Raw genomic sequence first — 12,019 nt, 5'->3', positions numbered from 1 at the left:
ATGGGGTTTTATCATGTTGGCCAGGCTGGTCTCAAACCCCTGACCCCAGGTGATCCACCCGCCTCAGCCTCCCAAAGTGCTGGGATTACAGGCGTGAGACTCCATAAATTTATACTAATAAAATTTATTTAAGTTTAACAATAAAAAAAGAAATTGTGATCAATAAATTTTATCAAACTTTTTCTTTTATTGGGCAAGACTTGCTTTTTATATTTCACATGAGAATGCAACTATAACCCTTCCTTGAACAAAATGTCCAGGGTACTAATAAAACCATCTTTGCAGGAGTGTTTAATAAGCATATTTTATTTAAATAAATCCTCCAGTAGAAATGGAGAATTCACTGCCTTTACTTAGAAGGCTATGTAAATAGCTATCTGTCAAATTTATATATGCAGCTCACCAATATTCCCTTACTGGAAACATCAGTATTTCCACATCACATCACAGTTCCCAAAAGGACCTCAAAGTCTCAAAATTCTGTGTCTCCTTTGGATTGCTTCTCTCTTGATTCCACCCAGGCTTTATCAATGGTTCTCTTCATATCATCATCTCCATCTTCATAAATTTTCTTTAGAACATTCATCAATCCCTCACTAGAATCTGTTTCAGTGTCATAGGAGGGCTTCTCTTTTTCTTTGCACTCTTTTTCAAGCTGGGTCAGGTAATCCCACCTTGTGTTTTTCACTTTCTTTCTACACAATATAAGAACTGTATCAGTCTTGACTTTTTTTGAACTGCCTTCCACAGAGATGGGTTTCAAGAGATTGTTCACAATCATGGAGTAACTCTTCCCATTTAGATTCTTTACCAAAAGATCAAATGACCTCTCTGTGAAATGCACCTGCACATTCTCAGTGGGAACTTGATGCACTCCACTTAAAGTAATGTAGATTTTCACAAACTTATCTGACTGATCCCATCCATAATTACTGCTTTTCACCTTATAGCCCGTTGTAATGGGAGCAACCACAGCAGCTAGTTTTTCATTATCAAGAAGTTCTGCTTTCTTCTGTGATTTCTGTTGCATCTTGTTCTTGATTTCTGTCTCAATCTTGGATTTTTCAGCCGTAAGGGCATCACGTACTCTTTTCCTAGTAGCCTTTTCCAGCAACACCTTTACCTCTTCTAGATCTTTCTGTAGCTCTTCTGAAGCCATGGGGGCTGGATCAGGCCAAAGGCCCGAGCTGCAGAGGAGGGAACAGGAAACACCGCGCGAAGCCCTCAAACTGAGGGCAGACGTCCACCGCAGGAGTCGCGGCGCCGCAGCCTGCGCCTATCAAACATTTTATTTCTGTATTATATATGTATATAAGAATCATTCGTGCAAAGAATATTATATTCTAAATGCAATTAATCTGCAAATGATACATCTAGAGAGAACATGAAACTTGTTCCAGAACAGTCATTTAAAGCCAAAACAAAAGGTTTAAAGTTAGGTAAGGAATGCACTTTGGTGAATATGTAGTGATCCGTTCACCCACAGGTTCAATAAAATGGTTAAGTGGTCAGCAGTTGGGCTAATTCACACTAGTGATTGCCTGGGAGAAGGAAGGCTGAAGAGTTCAATTTAGATAAAGAAACAAACTCTTCCTTTGGGACAACTTAAACGTAAAGACTGCACCACACATTTTTGAATAATAGAAATAGCAAAGATGGATGTATCTCTTGTCCTTATCTTTTAAGGAAAGCTGAGCAAATGGTACAATCTTGAGGAACAGAGTAAGTGTCAGCGAACCACGTTGTTTCCAAAATGACCTGGGAACAAGAGTCAGTGCCTGCAGTAGAGCTCTTCAAAGCCTGGGAGAAACCATGGAGCCCACGTATCAAAATCACACCCACGACACAATTGATTTGTTTCTTTGATGTCCCTGATATTGTTCATGCAGAATTCACTCCTTGAGGTCAAAAAGTTCATCAGACTTCTGTAGAAATTGCAAAGTATTTGATAGATTCTCAGCATTGCAAAAAGAGAAAATTCTAGTTTAAGGCTCCATCAAAGTGTACCTCTGTGAAGTACTCTTGAAAAACAACAGTGAGTGCTTCTGACAAGACACTCTCCTTGACCAAACTTTGATGAGAGCCCTCTGAGCCTTTGGATTTCTGTGTCTGTCTTTGCATCACCTAATTTTAGCAAAACTTCTGCTGTGTCAGTTAAGCAAGAATCCCTCTATATCTGATCAAATTTCTCATCGCCACCTCCATCACCAAGTGGTGTCTGATTATCTGGAAGGAAGGATTCTGTCGAATTGGTTTAGCCAGAATCCCCCAACCCCTGATGCTTCTTCCTAGGAATTTTTCATCCCCTGATCTCCACCCTACTCCTTGGCTATGAATCCCCCACGCTGTGCTCAGAACGGAAGCCCATTCTGTACTGAAGTCTTTTCCCCTATTGCAATAGTTTCTCATTAAAATCTGTTTCCGCCAGGCATGGTGGTTCACACCTGTAATCCCAGCACTTTGGGAGGCCTAGGTGGGCAGATCTTCTGAGGCCAAGAGTTTGAAACCAGCCTGGTCAACATGGTGAAACCCCCTCTCTACTAAAAATACAAAAATTAGTTGGGCATGGTGGCAGGTGCCTGTAATCCCAGCTACTCAGGAGGCTGAGGCAGGAGAATTGCGGGAAGCCAGGAGGCAGAGGTTGCAGTGAGCTGAGATTGTGCCACTGCACTCCAGCCTGGGTGACAGAGCAAGATTCTGTCTCGAAAATAAAAATAAATAAAATCTGTTGGCCAGGTGCAGTGGCTTACGCCTGTAATCCCAGCACTTTGGGAGGCCAAAGCAGGCAGATCACCTGAGGTCGGGAGTTTGAGACTAGCCTGGCCAGCATGATGAAAGCCAGTCTCTACTAAAAATACAAAAATTAGCCAGGCATGGTGGCAGGTGCCTGTAATCCCAGCTACTCGGGAAGCTGAGGCAGCAGAATCACTTGAACCTAGAAGGCAGAGGTTGCAGCGAATGAGATCGCACCATTGCACTCCAGCCCACACAACAGAGTGAGACTCAGTCTCAAAAATAAGAAAATAAATAAAATAAAATAAAATAAAATCTGTTTCATTCCTTTACTGTCTGGCTCTGGTTTTTCCTTAACCCTTCCCAGCCTGATCACTCGCCTCTTCCTCAGTCTTGGCTCCCAACTACTAACTGTTCCTCAAAATCAAATACACCTTTAGAAAATGAAGATTCTCCACCATTAAAGATGGATGAGGCTGGGAGCGGAGGCTCACCCCTGTAATCCCAGCATTTTGGGAGGCCAAGGCGGGTAGATCACCTGAATTCAGGAGTTTGAGAACAGTGTGGCCAACATGGTGAAACCGCGTCTCTACTAAAAAAAAAAAAAAAAAAAAAATTACCCGGTCGTGGTGGCAGGCGCCTGTAATCCCAGCTACTTGGGAGGCTGAGGCAGGAAAATGGCTTCAACCCAGGAGGCAGAGGTTGTGGTGAGCCAAGATCATGCCACTGCACTCCAACCTGGGCAACAGAATGAGACTCTGTCTCAATAAACAAAAACAAAAACAAAACAAAACCAAAAAAGATGGATGAATGTCTGTCTATGCTGTAGGCTTAGAAAAAAAAAACAAAAGAGGAGTTGTAGAAATCTCTGCATTGTTTGAACAAACAACCCAATGTGACTGCTTTAAGGGTGACAACTATTAACGACTCTTTATGTTCCCTTTTTTTTAATTACCTTACTTTGTAGTCATATCTCTCATAGTCATGAGGTAAGGTGCACATCAATATGGTATGTCAATGCTTGAACTAAGTTGACTGATGTTGTCAACCTGAGTTAGCTTCAGTTTGACTGACTTTCTTTCTTTTTTTTTGAGATAGATTCTTGCTCTGTCACCCAGACTGGACTGCAGAAGTGCAATCATAGCTCAGTATAACCACAGACTCCTGGGCTCAAGGGATCTCCCACCTCAGCCTCCTGAGTAGCTAGGACTACAGGCACACACCACTGCACCTAGCTAATTTTTTTTTTTTTTTTTTTTTTTGAGACAGAGTCTCGCTCTGTCGCCCAGGCTGGAGTGCAGTGGCGCGATCTCGGCTCACTGCAACCTCCGCCCCCCAGGTTCATGCCATTCTCCTGCCTCAGCCTCCTGAGTAGCTGGGACTACAGGCGCCCGCCACTGCGCCCGGCTAATGTTTTTTGTATTTTTAGTAGAGACGGGGTTTCACTGTGTTAGCCAGGATGGTCTCGATCTCCTGACCTTGTGATCCGCCCGTCTCGGCCTCCCAAAGTGCTGGGATTACAGGCGTGAGCCACCGCGCCCGGCCGCTTTTTTTTTTTTTTTTTTTTTTTGAGGCAGAGTCTTGCTCTATCACCCAGGCTGGAGTACTGTGGCACGACGTTGGCTCACTGCAATCTTCGCCTCCTGGGTTCAAGAGATTCTCCTACCTCAGCCTCCACAGTAGCTGAGATTACAGGCATGTGCCACCAAGCCTAGCTAATTTTTGTATTTTTAGTAGAGATGGGGTTTCTCCATGTTGGCCAGGCTGGTCTCGAACTCCTGACCTCAGGTGATCCACCCACCTTGGCCTCCCACAGTGCTGGGATTACAGGCTTGAGCCACCATGCCCAGCCACACCTGGCTAATTTTTTTAAAAGAAATTTTTATAGAGACTGGTCTTGCTTTGTCACCCAGGTTGGAGTTCAGTTATGCCATCACAGCTCACTATAAAGTCGAAACTCCTGGGCTAAAGCAAGCCTCCTGCCTCACCCTCCCAAAGTGCTGGGATTACAGGCATGAGCCACCGTACCTGGCCCAGTTTGACTTTCTAGCTCCACTTTTGCAGACTCCTCAGCCTACAAGTAAAGTTCTTTCTCAACTTTTTGGTCTTGGACGAAGCAAAAGTCTTTCTGCATGGGTCCTTCAGTCCTTCTTACCCTCACTTTCAGGCAAACCAGATTATTAATTAATTAATATTACATCCTCACAGGTGATATCCCAGGATCTCAGATCTTGCCTTAAACCCTCTCTCTCTCTCTCTCTCTCTCTCTCTCTATATATATATATATATATATATATATATGTGTGTATATATATATATATATATATATATATATATATATCCCCGATTCCTCTCTCCCTCTTTCACATTTTTTCCTATTGATACATAATATTTTACATGTTTATGGGGTACATGTATTTGCTATATACACAGAATGTGTAGAGAGGTGAACAACTCCATCACCCATCACCTTGAGTATTTATCTGTTTTTATTTATTTGTTTATTTTTTGAGGTGGAGTCTTGCTCTGTTGCTCAGGCTGAAGTGCAATGGCATGATCTTGGTTCACTACAACCTCTGCCTCCCGGGTTCAAGTGATTCTCCTGCCTCAGCCTCCTGAGTAGCTGGGATTACAGGCGTACGCCACCACACCCAGCTAATTTTTGTATTTTTAGTAGAGATACGGATTCACCATGTTGGCCAGGCTGGTCTTGAACTTCTAACCTCAGGCAATCCACCCGCCTCAGCCTCCCAAAGTGCTGGGATTACAGGCATGAGCCACCGCACCCGGCCGAGTATTTATCATTTCTATGTGTTGGAAATATTTCAAGTCCTCTCTTCTATCTGCTTTGAAATATACTATACATTGTTGCTGGCTATGGTCGCCCTACTCTACTACCAAACATTAGAACTTGTTTCTTCTGCCTAACTGCATGTTCCTACCCATTCATCAAGCTCTCTTCCCCCTTTCCCCACCCACCCACACCTCCTTCCCAGCCTCTGGTATGTATGATTCTGTGCCACACAGTTATCCCTTTTTATATCTGCCTCTTTGTAAGTCTTTCCCTTATAGCTTCCATCAGCCCATTGTCCCAACATCTGGCAAGCAGATTCCTTCATTTCTGTTTGAACATCTGTTCCTGTAACCACCCCACAGGCCTTCACACTTATCCATCCCCAGTCTTCCACCTGGAGCCTGAAGCTTACATCCTACGGCATCCCAGTTCCTCCTTACTTCAGTCTCCACCTCCCCCTACCCACCTAATAAGCCAAAGAACACAAGCCATTGCTGATTTCAACATAACCATCAGATTTTGCTGAACTTAATTTTTTCTTCTGAATGAGACAATAGGCTATTTATTTATTTATTTATTTAGAGATAGGGTCTTGCTCTCTTCCCCATGCTGGAGTGCAGTGGCTCAGTCATAGCTCACTGCAGCCTTGAGCTCCTGGGCTCACGTGATCCTCCCACCTCAGCCTCCCAAATAGCTAGAACCACAAGTGTGTGCCACCACTCCCAGCTAATTACTATTTTTTTAGAGACGGGGCCTCACTATGTTGCCCAGGCTGACGATTCTGTTTAGTAAGTATTTGAGAGCTGTACAAATGTCAGACACGGTTTTCAGTTCAGGTAAGTCCCCAGCTGTGCTGGGGCCTCCTGCTCTTTGGGACAGCACTGGCCTGTGGTCAAGCCAATGAGCTAAACACAGGACAGGCTGCTTGGTCCTCAGTCACAGCCTGGCCCCAGGAAGGCAAAGCCCCAGAAGCCACTCAACCAGTGGAAACAGCAAGGTTTATGGTAAGGTGAGAGGGACTGCCAGTACTTAGTACATCTAAAGACCCTTCTGTTGTTTTCCTTCAAACATCTTCCAAAGGGGAATATCTTAGAAAAACCTGAGCACATTCAAAGAACAAAGATGTGAGAGGGGCTGGAAAATAGGACCCATGAGGAATGGGGAAAAGAAGCTATGATTCTTAGTCGGAAGGAGAGAAAGCCTAGAGGCCACTTAACAATGGCCTGCAAGGTTTAAAGCGATATTCCTCCGAGAATGGAGACCAGCTGTTCACCATCTCCAGCGAGGACAGAACAAAAGGAAATGAGCTTCGGCTTCCACACGAGTGATTTAAGCTGGAAAATAATCTCTGCCAATGAGGATATCAGACTTGGGATAAGTTATCAAGGGAGATCAGGGGCTGTCCTCTGGAGTTCTTCAAAAAGCAAAGAGGCCCATTTTCCTGGGCGGGTCAGGTGCGATCTGGCAGCAGGCAGAGGGGAGGAGAGGAAGGTTGGGGGAGGCTTTGGGTCCTCTCCAGTCGTATGAGTCCATGACTTTGTTTTTCAAATAGTCTCCTCTTTTGTCCTTGCGGTCTCTCCAGCAGCATAATAGTTTTTTGGACTCTGGCATTTGCAGGATTGAGGCAGGGGAGAGGTGAAAGCAAAGGCATGTGAGGAATGAGAAAAAGGAGGAGAAATTGATTAATTTTCCATGGGAGAGGCAAGGAGAAACTGCAAATAACTAAGCACAGCCCCTTAGTAACTGTCAGTTTCTAAAGTAAGAATCTCTCACTTTCTCATATGAAAATTAGCTTCCATATATATATATATATACACACACACACACTAATTGGTTCTTCTTTTCCTTTCTTGTTGGGTTTCCTGGCCTCCTTTTGAATCCTTTGTACATTCCCTTTACACCTTCAATATTAGCCTGTCTCAGTTTCCTGTACAACAAAAGCCAAAGACAGATTCTTCTCATTGAATCCAACACTTTACAAATCCAAAGCCCAAACCTTTGGCATAACATTACCAGTCTATGAAATGCAAACCCAGCCCCTGATTCATATATATTTTTCCTGTTTTTAATCCTTTAAGGCCTTTGGGTGTCTCTCCAGCCTTTGGCCTCCTTTATTAAGCTCGATGCTAACGGCCTACTCCTGTGACCCCAGAACCAGTGTCTGAAGTACTCAGGCACTCAGGGTCAGCCACACCCGCTGGGCTGAAACCTTACGAACGTCCCCCCACCCCACCCCTGCCTCCCCCTGGGTGGCTGCACTCAGGTATGGGAGAGTGACATTGTCCATCTCTGCATCTGCTCCCACGCGGGTTTTGGCTGGTCCAGCTCAGAGACAGCCCTGAGAATGACAAAAAGGAAAAGATGCTTGTCTTGTATCTTATCCAGTGCCTGGTGGTAGGCTCCAAGGTGACCCAGCCTCAAGGCTTCCTTCCTCAGGCAGCTTTGATGGTGAGCACTAGGATGTGAGCCCCATCAGAGCTGAGCCTCATCTGTCCTGCTCACCATGTGTATCTCCTGTGCCTAGAAGAGTGTCTGGCACGTGTCAGAGAGCAATCAGTATTCACAAGCAAATGCCACAGCAGGAAAGGGCTTGGAGACCATCTGCCCCCATTTTTTTTTTTTCTTTTTCTTTTTTTTTTTTTTGAGATAGGGTCTCACTCTCTTGCCCAGGCTGGAGGGTAGTGGTATGATCATGGCTCACTGCAGCCTTGACCTCCAGGCTCAAGCAATCCTCCCACCTCAGCCTCCGGAGTTAGCTGGGACTACAGGCCTGTGCCACTACACCCCACAAATTTTTTTTTTTTTTCAGACGGAGTCTTGCTCTGTCCCCCAGGCTGGAGTACAGTGGCGTGATCTCAGCTCACTGCAAGCTCCATCTCCCGGGTTCACACCACTCTCCTGCCTCAGCCTCCCAAGTAGCTGGGACTATAGGCACCCGCCACGACGCCTGGCTAATTTTTTGTATTTTTAGTGGAGACGGGGTTTCACCATGTTAGCCAGGATGGTCTCGATCTCCTGACCTCGTGATCCACCCTTGTTGGCCTCCCAAAGTGCTGGGATTACAGGCGTGAGCCACCGCGCCCAGCCTAATTTTTTTTTTTTTTTTTTTTTTTTTAAGACAAGGTCTTGCTATGTTACCCAGGCTGGTCTCAAACTCCTGGGTTCAAACAATCCTCCCACCTCAGCTTCCTGAATTGCTGGAGTTACAGACATGAGCCAACACGCCTGGCCCATTCTCACCCCTTGTTGCAGACAGGGGAGCTTCCAGGCCTTTCTAGGGTCTTTGTGACTCTCAAAGACCTATCTGTACCCTTGGAAGGAAAGACCTCATCTGGTCAATTAGTCTGTGCTAAAATGTTAATGGTCCTAACGGATTAATTCATTCTCTCTTGTGCGCTGTCTCTCTCTCTTTCTCAGAGCCTGGCCTCCCCCTAGACTCCTCCCCTTGCCTTGCTGGGCAATGGCCATTCATCCCCAGATGCAGAGCAGAAAGGAGCCTCCTCCACCACCAACCCTTGAATTCTTGAGCTGAGGCCAAGAACCAGGAAGATGGAACAGAACCAGTTGAGATTAGAGTTTCATGCCTCTTCCAAGGACAGATTCTGCTGGCTGCCCTGGGAACCCACATAGCCTTGCCCAAGCAGAGAGAACACAGAGCCAGCCCTGTAGAAGATGTAGGGAACAAGACAGTGACTCTCAGCGGCCCCAGGGGGCCTTGTCATCACCCCAGCCTGGGACTGTGGCAAGTCTTCACCCTCGGAGCCAGGCTGTGCTGCTCAAGGCCGCCCAGGGTGAGAGGAACAGGGCAAAACCAACCAACAGATAGTGTTTCTAGCTCCCTAACCTGCTGTGTATGCCCCAGAAGCACTGGGGAGCTTTTCGGTTTTTTATTTTTGTTTGTTTGTTTCATATTTAATTGTTTTTTATGTTTTTGAGACAGAGTCTCACTCTGTTGCCCAGGCTAGAGTGTAGTAGCACCATCTCAGCTCACTGCAACTCCACCTCCCGGGTTCCAGTGATTCTCCTGCCTCAGCCTCATAAGTAGCTGGGACTACAGGCATGTGCCACCATGCCTGGCTAATTTTTGTATTTTTTAGTAGAAACAGGGTTTCACCATATTGTCCAGGCTGGTCTCAAACTCCTGACCTCATGATCCACCCGCCTCGGCCTCCCAAAGTGCTGGGATTACAGGCGTGAGCCACTGCACCCGGCCCCATATTTAATTTAATTGTTTATATCAAATTTTTTATTCATGGGGTACATGTACAGTTTTGCTACATTGATATACCACGTTGTGGTGAAGCTAGGCCTTCAATGCATCCATCACTAGAACACACTCTATATCCACCAAGCAACCTCCCCTCATCCACCCCCTCCCACCCTCTTACACCTCCAAGTCTCCAGCATCTATTATTTCACATTCTATGTCCCTGGGTCCACATTATTTAGCTCCCACTTATAAGTGAGAACATGCAATGTCTTTCTGTTTCTGAGTTGTTTCACTTAAGATAATGGACTCCAGTTCCATCCATGTTGCTGCAAAAGACATTGTTTTATTCTTTTTTATGCCTGAATAGTATTCTGTTGTGTATTTAGAGTGCATTTTCTTTAGCCAATCCTCCACTGATGGACCCTTAGGTTGATTCCATGACTCTGCTATTGTGAATAGTGCTGCAATAAACATATGAGCGCAGGTATTTTTATGCATATGTAAAGATTTCTTTTTTTGCGGGGGCAGATACCCAGTAGCAAGGTTGCTGAAGTGTATGGTAGTTCTATTTTTATAATCTCCACACTATTTCCAACCAGGGTTTTTTTTTTTTGTTTTTTTTTTTAGACAGAATCTCACTCTGTTGCCCAGGCTGGAGGGCAGTGGGACCATGTCGGCGTACTGCAACCTCCATCTCCTGGGTTCAAGCAATTCTCCTGCCTCAGCCTCCTGAGTAGCTGTGATTACAGGTGCCCACCACCATGCCTGGCTAACTTTTTTATATTTTTATTAGAGATGGGGTTTCACCATGTAAGCCAGGCTGGTCTCAATCTCTTGACCTCAGGTGATCCACCCGCCTCAGTCTCTCAAAGTGCAGGGATTACAGTCGTGAGCCACTGCACCCAGTCTTTTTTTTTTTTTCCTTAGATGGAGTCTCACTCTGTCACCCAGGCTAGAGTGCAATGGTGTAATCTTGGCTCACTGCAACCTCCACCTCCCAGGTTCAAGTGATTCTCCTGCCTCAGCCTCCCGAGTAGCTGGGATTACAGACACCCACCACCACACCCAGCTAGTTTTTGTATTTATAATAGAGATGGGGTTTCACCATATTGGCCAGGCTGGTCTCGAACTTGTGACCTCAGATGATCCACCCGCCTCCGCCTCCCAAAGTGCTGGGATTACAGGCGTGAGCCACCACTCCCAGCCCAATCAGGAGCTTTTTAAAAGTAGATCCACTGTGTCCTGGCCGAAATCCACCAGCTGCATCGGAGTCTCATAGGCTAGGCCCCTGGATGTTTTTTTTGTTGTTGTTTTTGTTTTTTTGAGACGGAGTCTCGCTCTGTCGCCCAGGCTGGAGTGCAGTGGCCGGATCTCAGCTCACTGCAAGCTCCGCCTCCCGGGTTCACGCCATTCTCCTGGCTCAGCCTCCCGAGTAGCTGGGACTACAGGCGCCCACCACCTCGCCCGGCTAGTTTTTTTTTTTTGTATTTTTAGTAGAGACGGGGTTTCACCGTGTTAGCCAGGATGGTCTCGATCTCCTGACCTCGTGATCCACCCGTCTCGGCCTCCCAAAGTGCTGGGATTACAGGCTTGAGCCACCGCGCCCGGCTTTTTTTTTTTTTTTTTTTTGAGACAGAGTCTCGCTCTGTCGCGAGGCTGGAGTGCAGTGGCACAGTCTTAGCGCACTGCAACCTCCGCCTCCTGGGTTCAAGTGATTCTTCTGCCCCAGCCTCCCAAGTAGCTGAGATTACAGGCACGCACCACCATGCCCGGCTAAGAATCTGTGTTTTTAAGAATGTTGTGAGTGATTCTGACATACAACCCAACTTAGGAATAACAGGCTGACTGACTCACCTTCCCTCTCTCCCTCTCGTCTTTGTACGACTCTGTTTTCCCCATTGCGGGGGATTTCGGCTCATCAAGTTACACCAATTGACTGTCAGCATCACTGAGCTTTTTCTTTCATATCCAGGGTGAGTTTCAGTCAGGGCTTCTCTGGGTCTCACAGGAGCGGACATTCTAAAGCCAGCATCTCCTCTGAGTAACTCACTCCCTGATGACGGGAGTTTGACTTTTCCTCGGTTATGAGTTCAGAGATGAAAGTCAGGTGCAAACACTTATTTCTTCAAGCCAACAAACCCTAGCACCTCCTCGATCTCAGAGAAGGTCAGCAGACATGTGTGTGCCACGTTTCTTCATCTCAAGAGCTGTGCATCATGGTGGGAGACTGGACTTGCCAATGGCTCTACAGAAAGAGAAGGCTGTGTGAGCGTCGGCCCCTG

At 46.1% G+C, this 12,019-nt stretch overlaps 1 protein-coding gene across 1 annotated transcript; it reads right to left on the bottom strand.

The window, feature by feature from the left end:
- Positions 1 to 316: 316 nt before the first annotated feature.
- On the bottom strand, positions 317 to 1,214 carry LOC105480052 (calcyclin-binding protein-like). Its single transcript, XM_011738498.3, has one exon. The coding sequence runs from the start codon at positions 1,157 to 1,159 to the stop codon at positions 473 to 475; it is 687 nt and encodes a 228-aa protein (XP_011736800.2). The 5' UTR covers positions 1,160 to 1,214; the 3' UTR covers positions 317 to 472.
- Between the last annotated feature and the right edge of the window lie 10,805 nt (positions 1,215 to 12,019).

This window comes from Macaca nemestrina, chromosome 9 (genome assembly GCF_043159975.1).
Source record: "Macaca nemestrina isolate mMacNem1 chromosome 9, mMacNem.hap1, whole genome shotgun sequence".
NCBI lineage: Eukaryota > Metazoa > Chordata > Mammalia > Primates > Cercopithecidae > Macaca > Macaca nemestrina.
This window is presented reverse-complemented; position numbering and strand designations above follow the sequence as displayed.

Excerpts from the sequence above, each read along its gene's own strand:
- LOC105480052 (XM_011738498.3), bottom strand. The coding sequence starts at position 1,159 with ATGGCTTCAGAAGAGCTACAGAAAGATCTAGAAGAGGTAAAGGTGTTG.